The 21,431-nt window shown below is 37.3% G+C and overlaps 2 protein-coding genes across 2 annotated transcripts in view; both read right to left on the reverse strand.

The window, feature by feature from the left end:
- Positions 1-7,005: 7,005 nt before the first annotated feature.
- LOC309639196 (desmoglein-4-like) lies at positions 7,006-12,714 on the reverse strand. Its single transcript, XM_082416236.1, has 5 exons — positions 12,592-12,714; positions 11,905-12,030; positions 10,208-10,363; positions 9,722-9,866; positions 7,006-7,445 (listed from the first exon to the last, which is right to left on the reverse strand). Exons 1-5 carry the CDS (start codon positions 12,604-12,606, stop codon positions 7,252-7,254), a joined length of 636 nt encoding a protein of 211 aa, XP_082272362.1. The 5' UTR covers positions 12,607-12,714; the 3' UTR covers positions 7,006-7,251.
- Positions 12,715-13,543: 829 nt separating this feature from the next.
- The window catches only part of LOC309639137 (desmoglein-1-like), an 888,370-nt gene continuing 880,482 nt past the window's right edge, over positions 13,544-21,431 (reverse strand). The window contains exon 19 of the mRNA XM_082415988.1: positions 13,544-13,574. Coding sequence (XP_082272114.1) covers positions 13,555-13,574 — 20 coding nt within the window. The 3' untranslated portion in view covers positions 13,544-13,554. The remainder of the gene's footprint in view (positions 13,575-21,431) is intronic.

The following is a 21,431-nucleotide window of genomic DNA, read 5'->3' on the forward strand; positions in this document are numbered from 1 at the left end:
ATCTGGTGTCCATAATACCTACCTTTCTATTGTTCCAATTCTGACCTCTCTTTAGGCTCATCAAATTTCTGAGATACCTGTGTTTCAGCTTCTACCGTCATCATTTTTTTGTTTGTTTTAGGTCAAGCGGGAGATTGAAACTAGCCACAAAGTCATCCGATAACACAGTTTTAAAGGAAAAAATTAGTGACTCATCTTTAATGATGTCTTACTGTTTATAAAATAGCTTAATCATCCTGGGTCCAGGGTAGTACAACAGGGCATAAAAGACCAAAGAGACTCATAGAGTAACTGTAGGTGGCTCTTTGATCTTACAATTGCTCCCTGGACACAATTACTCCTTTAACCAGTTGGAGCCCTTACTGCCTCTAAAACACTATTAAAATTCTGAAAAAAATGGTAATACCACAATAGCCTTCTAAAACAAACAAACAACAACAAAAAGCAAAGCAAAACTCTGAAAGTATTTCAACCCATATACACTAGCACATACTAGTGAATTAACATAGGACAGAACCGTGCTTTATCTCTTAAACACGAGCAAAATATTTGCAGTACCTGACATTTTTTTGCAGGATTTCCTGTATCCAAATCTATAGCTTTATATGTGCCAAGCACATAATTCAATAAGGAATTTCCTTTTATTCCTTCTCGCACACTGAAAGTCATAGAATTTGGATGAAATGCGGGTCCTTCTCTCACATTAACAACCTGAATTCTCACAGGGGTTGAGTGCATTCGGAATTGAGAGGCAACTGAGTGATGAAACTCAGCTTGGTTTTTAACTCTGATACTAAGATGAATATTAGGCACTTGTTCATAATCCAGCCTCTGAAAAGACAGAAAGTAAAAAACTCTGAAATGGCAAAAGGACTCTCTTGATAGAATAAGAAGCCAAGATAAAAAAGCAGCACACTAGAATAAAGGCCAGGAGCTATGCAATTCTGATCTTGAATTGATAATATTTTATTTATTACTGCATTAGGTATTTCAGACGTGTTATTTCCTTTACCTTTTGGCATAATCAGGTACATGGGTTCATTTAGGCCTGTGACTTTAAAGTGGACTCCAATTTTGGAGTTTTGAACTTCTTACGTTAAAAACCCTGAAATGAAAGATGATCTTTCTTTCTCAAATGAGGTGCTTATGAAAAATAAAAAGTAAAACTTAGAATGAAATAAAAATGTTCACAACTATTGAATGAATAAATAGTAGCCAGGTTTCCTTTGTAGAATGCCTATCTGAGAATATCTTGGAAGCATAATCAGAGAATCAAGAAGCCAATATGTATGATGCAATTGAATGTGTAATTTTAAAAAATGATGCAAACAACTTCTAAAGGAGAATTTGTGACTATTATAGTCAGCCCTAAACTATAATTTAATTGTGCTGAGTCTGGGGGACAAGAAGACTCCTTCATAGGGCACCTTCAAATAAGTAAATACGATGCCCAGAGAAAAGTCACCTTTGAGATGGGTTCTTTGGATAAAACATGAATAGAATCTTTTGATACAGAATGATTGATGTGGTGACATGAAAAGTCACCCCCAACGATTCAGCACAGAGCTGAATATGAATTGTGGACTCAAAAATGGATTTTCAATTGGAAGAGATCCATTTTCTATAACAAGTAAAAAAAAAATTGTAAAAAAGGGAGTACTGGGCACTGTTTAGAAGTGCTCTGGAAGCTAATGTAAAACATCACTTGCAACACATTTACTAACAACAGAACGTAAGATATCAGTGCCATCAGCAAGACCCTTAGATAAATCTCTGCTTCTCAGGGATATTCCATGACCTTATGAATGTTCTTTTAGATTATAGTTAAATTCTTCTGGGGCTTCCCTGGTGGCGCAGGAGTTAAGAATCTGTCTGCCAATGCAGGGGACGTGGGTTCGAGCCCTGGTCCGGGAGGATCCCACATGCTGCGGAGAGGCTAAGCCTATGCGCCACAACTACTGAGCCTGCACTCTAGAGCCCGTTAGCCACAACTACTGAGCCCGCGTGCCCCAGCTACTGAAGCCCACGTGCCTAGAGCCTGTGCTCTGCAGCAAGAGAGGCGACCGCAATGAGAAGCCCGTGCACCGCAATGAAGAGTAGCCCCTGCTCGCTGCAACTAGAGAGAGCCCGTGTGCAGCAATGAAGACCCAACGCAGCCAAAAAGAAATAAATTAATTAAAAAGAAATTCTTCACAAGAGCTAATAAGACAGAAATATTCACAGGAATTCACTTGGTTTCTTGTTTGGGGCTGGCTCAACACGCCTCACTTAAATTTCAGCTAAAACCCTTGAGATTTGGGACTTTAATTGCTGAAATTTACAGGAATTGGCATTTTCTGGTACAAGTATGTCTGGAAGAGGCAAGCAGGGCACACACAGTCAGGAAGGAGCTTACAGAGGTGAACAGAGGGAAAAATCTCAAGGCACTAGTTCTTTCCTAAAACTTGGTTTACTGGCCCCAGATAACACGGTGAGGCATGGAGGTGGCAGTTAAGTATGACTTTGGAATCTGAGAGACTTTGGAATTTGTCTTTGTCGTTTGACACTTGGGTGAACTTAGACAAGTTAGTTTTCCTCTTTGATTTTGTTTCACTTTCTTTAAAAAAGTAATCACAGTATTTTCTTCCTTGAGTTGTGATGATTGAGATAATATGCACAAAGCTTCTATACACAGAATATAACCCAATAGCTGGTGTTCAGAGAGTGCTTAATAAACCTTAGTTAGAATTATTATAAAAATAGAGAACCAATATTTCTTTGTTAGAATTCCAACTGGGTAGCATTTGCTTTTCTTCTTGATGTTGAAGTGAATGTGTACATACCCCCCCATATATTTATATTGTTTGTTAGTAATCCATACACATGTATTGATAAATACCAAAAGGAAGTTATTATTGAAAAAGGGATTTTTTTGACTTTCTTAGAGATTTTTCTCTTGTTAAGCTGTGCTGCAGGGGCCAAACTTAAGGAGGGTAGAACTGCCAGGGTTCCATACCCAAGAAACAGTTTAATTAATTATGGGCAATACTGGGGAGTGGGTGAGGAAAAGGAGAAAAAGGTTTTCTAACCGAAGGATACCACAACCCTGAAAGGAGCAAGCCTTCTAGAACAAAGGTAAAATCACTCGGATGGATCTGTTAGGATTTTCTTTTCCCTCTTATAAGTGGGATGGTTCCTGGAGAACAGGGACCATTCATATCCCTGGCACCTTTCATTTCTCAAATTAGGGTTGAACTAATCATTTGTAATGTCCTCAGGCTAAGAAAAGGGTTATAGAAATCTTAGTCGAATGCCCATGGCTTAGAGGTCAGTTCCCACAGGGTTAAGTGGTAGCTTGAGTGAAAATGGAGAGGGACCAAGGGGACATTAGTGACCTCATTCCACATGCCAAATCCTGGAAAATTACACATATGTTCTCTAAATACATAGTTCTTTTGGCTATGTGCTAGCACACATATTAAGGTTTTAAATTTTGTTAGCCTTTCTACATTATTGATGTAGATGTTGATGATTTTGATGTTTTTAAAGCATGTTGTTTTCTGCTCTCTCTAAAAAACTTGGGAAGTTATCATCCAGAAAAAAAAAAAAATAGATACGTTGTCTACACAATGTCTAATACTACCTTGACCAATTTTTCATGAAATTGAATTTCCAATAGTTTTTTTGGCAATAAAGTAAGTATATCTTTAAAAAACTTTTAACTCTCACAGAAGACACATTATATAAGTCATAGATAGTTCATTGCCTGAGTTATGAAAGTGTTGTCTTTTTCATTTTTATAATTTTGTAGAAATGATGAATTCTGCTCAGTGACTCCCATTTGGGTAAGAGCTGCAGTTTCAGTAAATGTCACCATCAACACTATCCTTAAAGGTTTGTGAGTCACTACTATCTTCTGGAGACGGGGGCCAGGTGCTAAGGATACAAAGATATTTAGGTCAAGTTATTTATGCTCCAGGATTTTTTTTTGCTCTTAGTTTAGTAGTTTTGGAGGCAGATTAAAAGCAAAGAATAGTTACATATTGCAAGATAATATACAAAGTCAGTGATAAACATGGTAAGAAGATAGGTAAGAATTTCGTGACATGTCTAGATCTTGATTTTTAACCAAGATGCAAGGTGGAACAAATTCTGATCCCTGGAAAGAAACTTGACTAAGTACTCAGAATTTGATAAGGTGATAGGTGACCCCTTGTCTCTTTCTATCCATGTTACATTTGGCGGCGGCTCTTATTCTTGTTCCCTCATTTGCATTTTGACTGCTATTGCTTTAGGTCAGGTTCCTAGCACCTCAAGACTTGATTAATATAAAAATTATTTTCTTTAATCTTTCTGGAGTTAAGCTCATAATGTTACTGCTAGTTAAAAATATACCCCAAAGCTTTCCTTGGTCTACAAGCAGGGCTTGGTAAATTTTTTTGGTTAAGGGCAGATAGTAAATATTTTAGGCTTTGGAGGTCAGATACAGTTTCCGTCTCAAGCATTCCGTTCAGCCAGTGGAGTGTGGAAACAGCCATAGGAAATACACAAATGAATGAATGCAGCTGTGTTACAATAAAACTTTATTTGTAAGAAGGTGGCAGGTCAGATTTGGTCTGTGAGTCATAGTTTGCTGACTTCTGGCCCAAAGCCATGTTTCTCAAACAAGAAGTTCATCACATATTCTTGGAGTCCTTGTGTTCTCTCAAGGAATTTTGAAATGTGTGTTCATTTGAATGACAATTTAAAAAAGCACATATATATATATTTGCCATAATTGTAATGACCACCTCATAAATTAATACCCTGCATGATTTCAATGGTAGTGGTTGTATTTTGTGGTAAGGTAGTAATACTTTAATTTCTTCAAACAGTTGCAAAAAGGACAGAGAAAAACTCAATATATAAATAATATGTTTGCATTAGGTGAAGGCTAAGTCACTTCCTAATTTACTGTCTGAAAAAAAGTTTCACAGTAACTGGAATAGAGAAAAGTAGGAACAATTGAATAATCGCAGTTCACACTGCATGGTAAACTAAGCACAGGTCTGCTAGTATATATTTTCATAGCTATAAGTTCTGTTTATGTTGTTAGTAGTAATTTTGTTTGAGAACAATTAATTTCGCTTATTGCATAAATACTAATTTGAATCTTATTGGTTTGTAGTTTTATTTGTTTCTAATTTGCGTTTTTAGATTTTATTGTTGTCCATAAAGTAGTTTAAGAAAAATTAATCTATAAGAAAAAGTCAAACCCTGTAGTCCAGTACTCAAGGTTCTCAGCAGACTGACTCCAGCTCAATATCTATTCCTACATCTGTTCTTCCCTCCATGAATACTCTGCAACAGTCCCACGGAACTGCTCGTTATGCCTGAACATGCATTATGTTTCCTCACCTCAGTGTGTTTGCTTATTCCATTACCCACATTAGCAATCTCAGTTATAAGGTCTTGCTTAAACCTGATTCCATGATTGAAACCTTTTCAGCCACATCTAGCTCAGAAGGATCTCACCTTTTAGGCATTATTTCATATTTCACCCATCTGGCTATTAATTACATTTAATACCATAACATCTATACTACTATTTATTTTGTTTTTAACTCATATTGTTATCTAGTTTGGGAGTACTTGCCTTATCTTCTCAACTAGGTGTTGGGCATTATGAGAACAAAACAGCCTTCTTATTTCTCTTGGTAATAAATACTGTGTTGCTGGGCTGGGAGTTTCAGACTGACACAGTCAGCTAACTAAGGGCACGTGTCCATACAGATAGTATTCAAGGTTGTAGAGTATTTGTTGCAGGGAGATTCTCTCTGAGTATTTTAACCTTTCTTCGGAAGAAAATATTGCAGATCCCATATTGCACCTTGACGACCTTCAAAATGCCTTCATTGGTTTGTGGGTCTGTTTGAATATCAAACCAATTCCCATCATTTCCAGAGAGAATTAAATATTTCGTCAACCAGTTGTCAGTTCCTTCTTCGTTAAGATCAATTGCTTGAAATCGTATCAGTTCTGAACTTAAACAATCCTCTTCAATACTTGCTGAGTACTGAAATGACATAGATAAATTTTATCATCAATGAATTTTCAAGAGGAAAGAGATTTACTAATACGGAATTATCATTTAAAATACTAACAATAGACTATGCCAATGATTTTTGCATCAGCCATCTGTCCAATCAGAAATATAAGAGTAAAATGATTATAAGATAATAAAACTGATTTTCTTGTCCTGTATGTGAAATCAAGATCAAATTGTCACTATGTTTCATTTTTCTTGCTTATTTTAAATTTTCCTTAAGTTACTCCCTCCTTTTATGTAAAAGGGCTGGATGGTAATTATATGAGGCTTCGTGGGCCAGAGAGTTCGTGTCGCAACTACTCATCACTGCTGCTGTAGGATCAGAGCAGACACAGACAGCATGAGGACAGTCGTGGCCCAATAAAACTTTTTTCTTTTACCCAAAATAGGCAGTGAGCCAAGTTTGGCCCTGCTGTTTTCAGTTGTATGCTTCTTTATGCCTAAAGATGACCATGGAAGTTGGGAATGTTTGGGACTCTTATAGATTTAATTCAGCAAATCATCAGGCCTAGAAAGATACCTCTATGTTGTTACATGATTCCCAGAGTTATGTTAATAAATTTCCACATTTCCGTGAGTAGAGAGCATGGAGGAGATGGTCTGTTGCTTTTGCAGAAGAGATTTGCACAGAATAGTGACTCAAAGGCAAACGTGTACTATTAAGATATATGATTATACATAAGAAGTTCCAAGGTTTATACAGCAAGTAAGTTGAGTACATCTATACATGTAACAGAACCAGGCTCACAAACTAGCGGGAAAGTAAATCTATTAGTGATACTTATGGAAAAAGGATTATAAGAGTAACAACTTACAGAAGTTTTCTCCAAAGTGGGGAAATTATCATTGATGTCTAAAATCTTGATTCTACAGTCATACTCCGAAGAGAGTCCATCGGTAGCTCCATCACGATCTGAGCCCCTCACAAGGAGGTTATACATACTGTGTTGCTTAAGATGAAAGAGAATTTTAAGACTTTGATCTTGTTTTGAATAAAATCCAACACATTCTGATTATTCCATTTTTCTTTTATAATGTTCTATAATCTTAATACAATTTTATCTTTTCATCATTTTCATTTAAAAATAATGGATGGATGCTTTTTACTTTTCTCCTTTACATTGGAGGAGAGGCACACATGAATCATTTCATCTTTGTCTCTTCAAAATTGAATTCCTTATTTCTTAAAATTCATCCACAGAAGGCTTTACCTCTCTGTTGAGGAAATTGGACATAGTACAGACTTCTCCAGTGTACCTGTTCAGGATGAACATCGGTGCACCTGCCGGCTCCTGAGAGAGGATCTTATAGGCAATTTTAGAATTCAGATGATTGCCTTCGTCTGCATCTGTGGTGCTTAACTTTACTACCAGAGTGTCTAGAAATGAAGATGGAGGTGAAGAATGTTTGGGACTCTGTTAGAATCAAGTCAGCAAATCATCAGGCATAGGAAGAGTGGTCAGCTTTCTCCTGAATTCTCTTGTTCTAGTTTTCCATGAGAATATATTACCATAACTTTCAGCAACACCATTAATTACAAAATAATGGTGGTTTGCTTCTATAAAATCCTTTACTGTTTATAAAGTACTTGCACTCCTTAAATGATTAAATGGTAAATTAGCAAAATATAGTAATCTTTTCTAAAAATCAATAATCTTTATTTAAAGTATGTACTTATCAATTTATTTAAAGTAACAGTAATAAACTCATTACGTGTTTACATATGTCACATCCTTTTTATAAAAATGAACTATATCAAAACATAATTTAGCGAGAAGGCTGGCATTGTCTCACATTTTTGCAAATGTATTTTAAAAAAACTTTTACAATTCTTTAATGCTGTTTTTAAAGGTTACTTTCCATTTACAGTTATTACAAAATATCAGCTATATTCCGTATGTTGTACAATACATTTCTGATCCTATCTTATGCTCAATAGTTTGTAAAGTAATTAATCTTTAATGTGTGAAAAAGTTCAACAGCCTTTATCAGAAAGCTGAAAAATTGACTTTATCAATTTGCTTTTGCCACAGTTTTGTGAAATTATTTTAAAATGCTTAATTAGGAAAGATTATAGCTTAATTAAATTCAACATTGCAATTATTTACAGAGAATTTATTTAAATTCATTATTTTCACTCATCCAGAAAGCAGAGAATTATTATTGTTTACCTTTGAAGATAATAGTACTTTATCAAACAGTCAAAAATACAGAATGATTGAAAAGAAGATTTTTCCACAGGAATATAAGAAGTCTTAGTTATTCATGGGGACAAAGCACAGGCATCCTAGGCCAATCCCCAAGGACATCAGCCCACAGGATGATTTTCCAGAGTTGGTTGGTCCCTTATGTTTTTCTGCTTTCCAGCCAGGATTCATAGTGAAGAAGCCTAGTGCAGAGAACCAGGGACCCCTTGAAGAGAAATAGCCAGGTTTTGTGGAATTCTTAGTTGATGAAAGTATGCCCTGGCCCTGTGGGTAACTCTCCTCACCTGAGGGACATTAACAAGGCTACTGATCAGCAAGAGAGTGGACTTGGATGTGGACTTGGGTGTGGGTTTCACCCTCTCTTCCTTCACCAAGGTTGTGCTGAAGTGTGTTAGTGAGGAAACAATGATGGACTTTGGCCCCCCCCTCCCTGTTTTGCCTCTTTTAGGCAGAACCCCTGCTTTACTTCCTTACGTACTCCCATCCTATGTTATAAAACATTTTGTTTTTCTTATTTTCAACAATACTTTTCTTAGGAGATCTAAGAAAGGAGTTCTCCTCACACCCCCTCTCGACCCCTGCTCCTTGTTATCTTTCATTCTCTCCTCCAGCATTCTTGTCTCTTTTCTTCCCCTACCCCCGGACTTCTCCATCCTTTCTTTGACTCTCCAACAGTACCTATAATTTGCTTTCTTATCTGTCTTTCTTATGAAATTTCTGTTTTCTATTCTTGTTTTCCCAAATTTATTTAGAGGTTTAAGAGCAAACATAGATGTGAAAGGAAAAGGAATATTAGAGGATTGGGGGAAGAAAGAGGCAGAAGGCAAAAAGGGAGAGAAGAAAGGAAGTAGCAATATAGGAAAAGCATAAGCACAGAAAGGAAGGAAGTTCAGGAGAAGTGATAGAAAGAGGGAAAGAGAGAAGAGTGCTAGAGCTGGAGAATGAATTAAGCAGGATGAGAAAATGAAAAAAAAATGAGAGAATATAATGTAACTTGGCTGTGTTGACTGTGAAGGCCAGTGAGTCCTTTGTGAGTGATCTGATGGGGGCAATTGCAGATGAACCCTTCACCACTCTCTATCTGGTGAAGTTCAGCCCAGAATTTGAGAAATAGACCAGAACAGAGCCCATTTTCACATGCATGGTTTCTTCCCCAGTTTACTCATTTAGATTAAGTTAATCATGAGCCCAGTGACAATCTCTGAGGAAGGCACTAGGCTTCTGGTAAATCATATATTTAAGAATCCTCCACGAACACGATGTTTAGCATTTTAGATATGATTTTTCTTCTAGGTAAATTTTAAGTTAGAATTTGTGATGTTTGTTCAAAATGCAGGTTCGACTTTTTCTGATATTGAAATTACCACCTGTATTTCAATCTCCTAAAGCTTTTGACCAAGAGAAGTAGAGATGGCGTAATGCAGAGAAGGAGTGTCATTCTACTTACTTGCATCGCTGTTTTCTTCGATGCTGGCTGTGTACACATTTTGTGTAAAGACTGGGGGGTTATCATTTATGTCCATAACTTTGACTCTAAGCTCAAGAGGCCTTTCTAAATCTTCACACCATGAATTCAGAGCTCGGCAATAGATCTGTGGAAAGTTGGAGAAAAAAATGTCTTTCTCTACCAAAGGAAATTAAGTAACATGCCTGAAAATACACCAGGAAATGTGCAAAGAGATGATTTTCTCAGTGAATTCAGACTGTATTACAATCTGGTAACTTAAATATTGTCTAGACATTTGATCACATACATATGCAATTCTGAACGATAAACTTATGTTTTCATACTCTTTTCATCTATTCAAGCCCTTCATTTGATTTCAGTCTACTGTGATTTATCAAAAGTAAGCATTAGTCCTGAGATGATATATTTTTTTAAAACGGGTAGAAAAATAATATGCATAAATCAAAACATACTGCCGTGACTTACCAAGAAAAGTGGTGTTATCTCTCTGTCCACCACTGAGGTGATGTTAATTTTCCCAGTCCGAGGGTTAATGGTGAATACTCCATAGGGTGGTAGATCAATTCCTGCCCCAGAGATGCGGTATGTAATCTTCTGATTCACTTCACAGTCTGATCGAATCTGAGAGGAAAATGGCCAGGATTGTGATTTAATTTAGAGCAAATCATGATCTGCAGAGTGTAGTGGAGTGAGAAGGGAATAGGCTTTGTAGCCTAGTGGGCTTTGGATTGAAACCTGGCACCTTGACTTATGCCTGTGTAACTTTGGAAAATTCACCTAGCTTTGCCAAACACCAACCTATAATGGGATAATACCACCTATATCCTAGGTTTGTTGTGGGGATTGTATGAGGTAACATATAGTCACTTCACCCCAATTCCTGGCATATGGCACATATGTGCTTGATGCTAGACTTGTTATTATTAAGGGTACATTGTCCAATTCTCTGGTTCTTTTTGCATCTAAAGAAAGTTTGACAGAAGAAATCACCATCCTTACTGTTTTTAAAATGTTGTTTCACATTAATATGTACACTGTCTAGATTTTAGTTAGAGATTTAATCAAAATTACAGATAAATTAAGAAAATTTATAGTTTTATATCTATTGCTCATAAATTTAAACAAAGATATTTCAATTTTGAAATCTCACCTGTATACTAAAGATGAGAACACTCAGTAAAATACTAAGGTTTGTTGCCCAAATATCCACAGTTAAACAATGACAGCTGGAAATACAACTTGGATTAGCTCCCCTCTCATCTAAAAATCTTATTTATATAGATGAAAATCCAAGAAATCCCCCAAATGCAAATAAAAAGAAAAGAACATGCCATACAAGTGGGATAACATAAAGCTATAACTGTAAGCTGAATGGAAACAATAACAATTTGAAGCTTTCCAAAATTTTCCAAAAATTTGAAAACTTCTGAGAGAGAATAATCTCTTTTCTTGAGCTGAGGTTATAGCTATAATATCACTGCTGATGCTTACTATATATGTGGAGATTTATATATACATTTAAGCTATGTATACATGTAACACTGTAAGGAGAGAATTCTGGTAGATCACTCTACTGTTGATTTCACCAGTGGGGCAGGGCCAAGATGCCCAAAAAGAGCTAGTGAGGCTGTTAATGTGGGTCCCATCCTTCATGAATCAATTTATTATACATTCTTTTCTTCACTCTCCTTCCTTATTGATTGCCATTATTTGGAGTACTCTTTAAGACTCTCCTAATTTCTGGATGTAGGGATCTAGTGGGAACTTTTGACACTATCCTTACTCTTTTGGAGGGAATTAATCAGTACTGTAAACTTTGATTTGGGGGAGGGATAGTCTGAAGACTATTACGCCATGCATACCTTTCCTATAACATATACATGTGACAATACCCAGAACGCAAACGAACAGATAAAGCCCAGCTGTGCTGGAGATCCAAATCTCTCAGTATCACTCAAGGACCCTCTGCTCTGTATCAGCTCCCAGAAGGTGATATTCAAAACGATGCCTCATCAGCGTGAGCACATTACTCCACGTCACCCATCTTCCTAAATCACTGTGGTGTCCTGAAGGCTGCAAGTCCTTGAAATGTCTGAGGGTTTCCTGCCTTGCAGAAGCCCTTGTTATCAGCACAGCCTACGCCTGTTTATTTCATCACTTACTCTGGCAATCGGATTCCTCTTGGAGTTATCTTCTCCTTCTCGACAGGCTGCAGCAATCCACTCCTGCTTTTGTCTTCTGACCACTTGCCATTTTGCGGTGCCATTTTCCATGTCTACTTCTTTCACCTTAAGCAAAAAGCGTTCCCATTTTGTACAGTGTTAGAACAGTTTTACTCAATAAGGACATTTATTCAACACTGTAAGGTGCACCCAGAAGAAGTAACAGTATTGAGTTTGAGGAACAAAGAAAGTTTTTTACTAGTTCTGAACTCTAGATAGATACAGCTTGGCCACCCTGACTAGCAACTTCTTTTGGAATTGTCCTTTTTCTAACTATAGGATTCTAGTGAAACAAATTTCATTAGAAAGTGTGTGTGGAGCTCATAGTGTGTTCCATGGAATAATATGTGTGGTTTTTCTTTCTTCAATCTATCCTCACCAGATGAGAGGTCCTGCCCACCTTACCCTTCACTGTGCTCTGACCAGGCTTTCTGGTCTCCAGAGTGTAAAAGATTTCAGTGTTCCATGTGTGTGCATCCCCTGCAAAAGGAGTTTTGTGCTGGTGAGTGTGCTCACCTAAAAGAGGGAAGGGATTTTTCTCTTCTCTTGATAAGGACACAACTCTGGCTAAGCATCCAAAGATATTATCGCAGGATTAGAAGAATATTTTAACTGAATTAATGGTACCTGCAGTAATCCCATGGATGTCTATATAGCTTCTTAGTGTTCTCCATCTGTATCTCTGCTTGCTATATGTTTTTCTCTTTGTAGTCTTATGCTGCTGCTGTTAGAAAATGTTTAAGAATTTTATAGTTGAAGAGTTTAAGAATGTTACTCCACGCGTAAACATATGTATATGCATAGACATATTTTAAAAAATAACTCCTAATGTACTTATTGAGACATAGAATGTTCTGCATTTATTTAAGCTAAGGCTTCATTTAATTACCACTTTGGGGAAAGGAAACGTTCCCTGTGAATGGAGCTTATCCTTTCAAGAACCGAAGTATTTGCATTTTTCCTCATTTTGATACAACCTCCTGAAATGTACCACATATTCCCTTGTTTGTCAACAGATATTAGAAAAGTAATTTTATTTCTTCAAAGGTGTAAGATCATCAAAATGAAAATTTAACTACGGAAATAAAATAAAGTCTTGCTGTTGATAGAGGACAGTAGCTTTATTTTCTGAGTCCTGCTCTAAATGGCACCAGATTCTCTGTTGTTTTATTTAGTTGTGATTACTTTTTTTTTAATTTTTGTATCTTTCTCTCATTAATTTACCATTAATTGTCTTTCTTGCTGATGTAACTGTCTACAAATCCTGTTCCCATTCTAAAATGTTACGTTGCTTCTTTTTCTTTGATTTGGGTTGGGAAATGTATAAATAAGCTAATAGGATAGTTTGATAAGTAGGAGTTACTACACTGAGCTGTCACAACCATGGCTAAATGCATGGCTATTTGGGAATATGGGTTTTGCCATTGCTATTTCAATTTGGAAGAGGTTCTCTCGCTTACCTTTTTTCTCAACAATTATGGTTTCAAATGCTCTGATTTTTGATATGTGATGCATTACAAAATTCAGTTGTTCTTTTGATTTTAAATTGAGAAAATAGTTTTATTATACATTACCTCAACAATGAATTCACTATTTACTTCCAGCACCACCTGTTATAGAAGGTAAAATACTAGCATAAATTTGCATAATTTAAAGGAAGCAGTATCATAAAACCATTGACAATGTTCTCTTATTAATTCATTTGTAAAATACACATTTTGTTAATAATATGGAATAAACATGGGCAATGCAAAGTGAATAATACAGGCCTTTTGCCCTCTAAAGGCTTAACCTTTAGGGAAGACAAACACGTAACTACAGCAAGGTGGGTTAGGATACATGCTTCAGTGGAAGGGTAGAGTGGACAGCTCAAGTTATCAAGGTGAGTTCTGGGAAAGCCTCATAGGAGAGTAGGGATTTGAAAGAGGTCTGCAGGATGAATCTGCTTTGATAAGAGGAATTGATGGGGAAGAAAATTTCAGCCAGAGTAAAACGTGAGCACAGTTGTAAAGGCACCAAGTTTTAGAGGATATTCCAGAAATGGTAAATAAACTAGCTGGAAGGTAGAGGAAATAGTGTGAGAAGACATGGGAGACAAGGTTTGGAATGTCAGCTTGGAGGCAGATCATGAAGTGCTTTATATGCCAGACTAAGGAGTCTGAACTTTGTTGGATAAGAGACTTGGAGTGACAAAAGCATGATTTTTGAAACATGTCATTGATACGAAGAGAAGATTACAAGGGAAAAGCACTTGAAGTTGAGACCCTTAGGAATTAGCCATTGCTTAGGTAAGACATAGAACATGAATATCGGTGCTGAAGTGGCGCTGGGAAGGGGAGAGGATGGAGGCATTACCAAAGAACGGATAGGGCTTGTGGACTGTGGGGTAGGAGGGGAGGAAGAGTCAGATGATTCCGGTGATGTGAGCTTGGCTTTCTGGGAGAATCGAAGTACTACTAATAGAAACAGAAAATTCAGCAGGAGATTATCACTGCAGGGAGATGGTGGCTGAAGTTTGTTTTATCTATTTTCAATGTGTTTCTAAAATTTGGGATAGATATAAAAGCTACGGAAGTAGAATTTATCCAAACAGGAGTGTTATTTAAAGTTGAAGGAAGTGAGGCTATGACTTGAATCAGTTTAAGATAAAGAGGTAGGCAGGGAACAGAATCTTATGGGAAATGCTTATATTTGTGCCGGGGGCAGAAGGAAGAAGTCTAAAACCAGAGGGCACCCGGAGACTAAGAGAAGAGAGAGGTCAAGGGACCAAGGCTGTACTGTGGGTGCACAGCAGATTCTGTTAGTGTGAGGTTGCTAAGAAAGGGCAGGGCTTGTGGTGCTTGTGGTGGAGGGTTGGAGAGGAAGCTGAGTTCAGAAAGGAGAAGAGGTTGGATAAGTAGGTGGAGGAGAAGTAGCCAAAAAGCAGGCAGAATGAGTAGAGTGGAGTGATAAGAAGTTAGACAAAGAGGGAATATTTAATAGTTTATGTGCCATAACAAGGTCAAGGAGAATGGGAACTGAGGACATCATGGGATCTAAAGTAAGCAGTCATTGTTAACTTTTCCCAGGGGCATAAGTCAAATTACAGGAGTCAAGGAATAAGTTACTGAGAAAATGGAAATAGCAACAATAGATTACATTTTCAAGTTAAGAGATTTAAAAAATGTGAGATAACAGTTGAGGATTTAATTAGATCAAATCATATTTTTAAGGCTGGGAAACCATGACCAAGTATACAGTCTACAGGGAGAGGAAATGGGTTGTGGAGAAACAGTGATAGAAAGAGAAGGAGAAAATCGAGGGGGAGAAGGAGGAAGAAATCAAGGAGTAGTTACAATTGTGATTAAGAGAGAATAGGATGGCTGAATCAGAACTGTGGGTAACAGAGACCTGATAGTGAGGAAGACTATTTCTTCCTTTGAAACAGAAGATTAGAGGAACACAATGAAGAGAGAAAATCATTTGGAGGTATACCTGGAGGAAAATTACGCACACACCTATTCCGTAGTTTTGCAGGGTTGGAGTGAGCAGGCATGGGAAGGGGCTAGAGGAGACTGTCAAAGACTTCTAGAATCTGCCAGAGGGAAGGTGACAGGAAGCCAGCCCAACAGCACAAATCAGAGAAGAGCTGTAGGCCTACCTAGCATTCTTGAGTTAGGGAACACTTGAGCACAGAAAATTAGAGACCGAAAATAAATGATTATTCCATAGTTGGTGAAGAGTGTGATGACCAGCTGAGATTAGGAAGCAAGAATATGATGTGTAGCCCGTTCGTTTTGTGCCTTTTCCAGTAGAACTTGACAACCTGGGAGTGGGAGGAGAAGGAATATGAGGGCTGTCCCAGCACTGGGGATTGTTGTCAAGGCAGAGTGGAGACTCAGGGAGATGATAAGACACTATTGTGAATTCCAGTGAGTCAGGGCGCTCCAGTGAACTGAGGCTAGAGAGAGCCTGGGACAGGTGAAATGGGGGCAGAGCAGATTTTGCAGGTGTGAGGGGCCGTAGGAGGGAGTGCAGGGTGTGGGTGGGGATTTGGAATGACAGCTGAGTCCTGAAGGGGGTAAGATACAGACTAGAAATTGGGCAGTAGAACACAAGGTTTTCTTTTAACTCACTTTCTCCCTCACGTGTAAGTTTATTAGACATTAGTAAAATATCTAGGCCTGGGAAAAAGCTTCATATTTAATAGAAGATGGCTGCATAAGATGTTTTATTTTATAATAAATACTGCCTTTTCGGGGGTTAGATATTCTTTGTGTTAGAAAAGTAGATGATTCTAGAAGGTATCAGAAAAAGTAAAAATCACCCAGAATCCCACTACTTGGAGATCATCATGGTTAATATTTGGAGAAATTCTTTTAGACTTTTTTTTTTTTTCAAAAACACATACTTACACAAATTGTATTTTTTTTAACCCAAAAGAAATCATATTATAACACGCCATTCGGTAATTTGGTTTTTGCACTTGATTATTGGGGTAAAGTTCGTTGTCAGTGAACGCATAGAGACATCATACATTTTGAAGGTTGCCTTATGTATCACGTTAATAGATGTCTTCCATTCAGGGCATCGTATAGATTCTGCAGTTTAGAGCTGGAGACTAAACTCTGACGTGCGATTCCCAGGCGCTGTCCTACAGTGGGAGGTTAAGGGCTGTCTTGGTGGATGTCAGAAGGTTGGTGAGCTCAGCACATGAGCCTGCGGTTAATAAGAAGCTCTCCCTCCTCATCTTCCGCTTCCCACTTGTCTCTCTTCTCTCCTTCTCCTCTGCTTCTCCTCTTCTCTTTTTTTCTCCCTCCTCTTTGATATTCTCTTCCACCTGTTGCTCTCGCCCTTCCTAACATTGTCTCAGGCTTGACGGAGAATCACGCTAGCCTCATTATGCTGCTTCCTTTCAGAGCTATAATCAACCCAGTAACCTAATTTTAACTGAGAGGTAGTGGGAGTGAGTCTTAGCTGGGGTTCTGCTCATAATTCAATCAGTGGTGTGGCAGGTATTTTCCAATGTATCCTCACCCTGGTTTCTGCCTGTTTACAAGCCTGCAAGGTTAGTATTGGATCTGCGCAGTGTGAAAACACCCGCTGGAGGATGGACCCAAATCACTGATTCTTTTTGTTACATTAATTAAACAAGGAGGCTATTAGACTGGGGTGGCTTTGATGCCGTGGTGCCGAGGCAAGCAGACCAAAATCTAAGCTTGTGAATGCCTCAAAGTGACAAAGTTGAAACTTAAGGACAGCTGTTCACGAAGAGTCATCTAGGCTTTAGGCTGTAGCCGACCAATAATTTCCTTACTTTGCTTTTGCTTTTTCTCTATAAAAGTTTGTCCCCAGCTTCTGTTGGTGGAGCATTTCTAACTACTTTCGGTTTGGCGATGCCTGATTTGAATTGATTTTCGTTCAAATAAATTCTTAAAAGTTTAATATGTTTCAGTTTATCTTTTAACAATTCATTTACTCAACTCCTGAAGCTTCTATTGAATCACCTGATATTATTTTACCAAATTGCTCTGGTTTTGCTTAAATTTTGGTGTCATATAATTGTGGTCCCTGACTTTGGGAAAATATTGGTGTTTGTGTTGACTATTCCTAATACTGTCTTGCAGAAATCTTCAAAAATTTTTGTTTATGTAGCCTGAAAATTTTTTTGGAAAATGACGTGCTTCTTCAAAATTTTCTATAGTGACATCTAAAAAATTTTGTTATACGTTTAAATAGCTGTAAAGAATGGAATTTAAGAATACTATAAATGTTGATATTATAAAATAAACTGTTACACTACTTTTTAAATGTAGCCAATAGAATCCAAAGTTTGTAGTCATTTGATGCCAAGGAAACCATCAACAAAATGAAAAGACTACATACTGAATGGAAGAAAATATTTGTAAATGGAAGAAAATATTTGTAAATGTTATGACTGGTAAGGAGTCAATATCCAAAATATATAAACAGCTCATACAACTGAACATGAAAAAAAAAATGATTAAAAAATGGGCAAAAGACTTGAATAGACACTTACCCAAAGAGGACATTTATATGGCCAAAAGGCACTTGAAAAGATGCTCAATATCATTAATCATGAGAGAAATGAAAATTAAAACCATGATAAAATATCACCTCACACCTGTCAGAATGGCTATCATCAAAAAGACCGGAAATAACAAATGTTGGTGAGGGTGTGGAGAAAAGGGACCCCTCCTACACTGTTGGTAGTTATGTAAATCGGTTCAGCCATTGTGGAGAACACTATGGAGGTTTCTCAGAAAAGTAAAAATATGACCCAGCAATGTCACTCCCAGTCTCTGTGGCCTAGTTGATGAGAGAGTTTCTTGTCCTCCTTTTTTCTTTGGATGTACTTACAATAAATTGCATTAACTGAAGGAACCTGAACAGGACCTTTTCTAGCAATGTAAAAGTGCCTAAGAAACTAAAATGTATGTTTCTGTGTTAATCTCCAAGAATACGATAAAGACTAAGATGGGGTACCTGCCCAGAAAGAGCTCGCAGGTTAAAAGAGGGAGGAAAACAGATGAGAAAAGATAATGGAATATTATACACATTGTAAAAGAAGCATATATAGGATACAGCATTGGCCCAGGTGGGGAAACGAGTCAATTCTGGAACAGTAGATAGAGTTTGGGACATGTGATATTGGTTCAAATTCCACTGTACCACTTATGTACATTTATGAATCATTTATGCCCCCAAAATTTCTTTATTTGTAAAATGAGAATACCTCTATTTACCTTTCAGGATTTTTGTTACGTGTGTGAAATAACTTTGTTAACTGTGAAATATTTTGCTAGTGGAAGGTGGTGAAATGGGACAGCAGTGACAGACCAAATTCCAGACAACCAACCCCTTGGTTGTCTCAATTTTTAACCTCAATCTCACTTTGAATCTCACAACCCCATTGAAGTTGCCTATTAGCATATAGGTGGGAACTACTGTAAAGGGCCTTGGTAAGAAAGATAAATTAGAAACCAAATCCATTCATTCATTCAAAAAAATTTTTTTTTTTTAAATTATTTATTTATTTATTTTTGGCTGTGTTGGGTCTTCGTTTCTATGCGAGGGCTTCCTCCAGTTGCGGCAAGTGGGGGCCACTCTTCATCGCGGTGCGCGGGTTCTCTTGTTGCGGAGCACAGGTATTCAAAAATTTTTAACGATAAAATATTTTGTGACAGGCACTGTCTTTTGTGTACAAGTTCCAACCTTTTATGATGTATACATTCCACGGAGAGTAATAGGATATACAATATTCTGTAGCCATCTAACTTTTGGCAAATTGCTGAAGTTTTTCTGGGTCTAGTTTTCTTTCTCAGTACTTTCTTCTAGAGGGAATATGATGATTTTATGTAAGATTTGTGGAATCTAAGTCATTACCTGTGCTTATTGCAGTGTTGAAATACATATTTTTCTATTACATACTGAGTGTATTTAAAGTAATAGCTATAGAACAAGGCTATTTTTCACCTCCATAACTTACCTTTTTGAAGTTAGTTATTTGTACACCTAGGACCAACTTTTTTTTTTTTTAACATTTTTATTGGAGTATAATTGCTTTACAATGGTGTGTTAGTTTCTGCTTTATAACAAAGTGAGTCAGTTATACATATACATGTGTTCCCATATCTCTTCCCTCTTGCGTCTCCCTCCCTCCCACCCTCCCTATCCCACCCCTCTAGGTGGTCACAAAGCACTGAGCTGATCTCCCTGTGCTATGCGGCTGCTTCCCACTAGCTATCTATTTTACATTTGGTAGTGTATAATAAGCAGTTCTCTCCTGAATAATACTTATAAAAATAATTGAGTAAAGCAATTGCTGTTCTCACAGGGAGATGGTGGAGATGCCAAGTTCAAGCCTAATTATACCACTCTGGTTTATAATTGAAGGTATATTAATTAAGTAGTGGCATTTTAGTTTGGAAGCTATGTAATTTTCTGTGTAGAAGGAAAGGCCAAACATTTCTCATGCAGATAATATCTGAAAGTTTCACTCCAGTCCCCCCTCTAACAGCCCTGTCAACAGAGCTGCTCTCTGTGAGTGAATTCCAACTTCGATCCCACGTGGGAAAGAAAAGGAAACATCACTGCAGCTCAAACAACAGTTTCATTGCTTTACAAGGACTCCTCCCTGGATACTTAAGGATAGAAAGCAGTCATAAGACTATGTACTCAGGATCCATCAAGAAGTTCTCTAAAAAAGAGAAATATCTTTGAAAAGCATCATAGAATCTCAAGAGCCATGAAATATTTTTAGAGCAGGATTTTTATGCTACAACTCTACAAGGAGATATTATTTAGAAGACTATTAAAATTGTAGGTCAGACTATGGTAATAATGCTAGATATATCTTGGAATATAACATTTATTTTTTTAGTTTACCATGAACTCTGCAGGAACTTGAAGGCAAAAATATAATTTTTCCCACTGGTTTAAAATTTATAATTCCTTAGCCATTTATATCAACAAAAAAATAATAGAGGTGAGATTTGCTTCCATGTAACTTTTGGGGTGATGAGGACATTAAGGCTTCTATAACAAGCAGAACTGAAACCAACCATTTAAGGCTGTCTAGGGTATTCTGTTTAATACATATAAAAAACCAAATCAGATAAGGGTTTTTTCCCACTAGTCTATACTTCTAGACATTGGCCTGACAATAAAATAAATAAGAACAAAATTCTGTTCCACGTATCAGAATCACATTGTTTTATGTGAGAACTAAATTGATAGGTTAGTTCTAAATACATTTTAAAATTTTGATGCCTGTTTTCAACTTACAGTGAGATAATATCTATATGCTTTGCCACCTACCTTATTTACTTTCCAACAACCAGAATATTTCACTGTAATGTTTACATCTTATATGTAACATGAATGATCACCATATGTGCACAAAAATTCTTATCTGATAAAAAGCTATGTGGCTGTTTTTAATGATCTTATCAGCTTGATAAAATATATCCTCTCACAGCTAATAACTGCTCTGCCTTAAGTGATTCCTTCCTAGTAAAACTTACATAATCCATAGCACGACTTACACCTTTAGGTTCTCTAGCCAAAGTTATGAAAATAATATTCAGGAGCCAGTTCTGCACTTCTACTACATAACTATTCAGTTGAGATAATTATAGAATTGCAGAGTTTCTGCATTGGAAGAAACTTGGTGGCATCATGTCTGTGCGTCCAGACGTGGGGCACGGTGAGGCCCTGCGAGGTTGGGTGCCTTCGTCAAAGTTACGCAGCCCCTTTGAGGGGAAGCTGTGACTCAGCCCTGTGGCTTCTGAGTCTCGGTTCAGTGTTGACTGCACCTTCCCACCTTAATTCGTTTTATAGCAGAGGTACCTGATGAACATCCTTAGGAAGAAGATGCCGAAGGACTCACGTCGTATAATGAAACACCTTCTTGTAGCTTAGAGTTTTGGGGTATCTTTTATAGGTCAAGTCAGTCAAAATCTTGT

The sequence above is a fragment of the Balaenoptera physalus genome (assembly GCF_965194825.1).
Source record: "Balaenoptera physalus genome assembly, chromosome: 12".
Taxonomy (NCBI): Eukaryota; Metazoa; Chordata; class Mammalia; order Artiodactyla; family Balaenopteridae; genus Balaenoptera; species Balaenoptera physalus.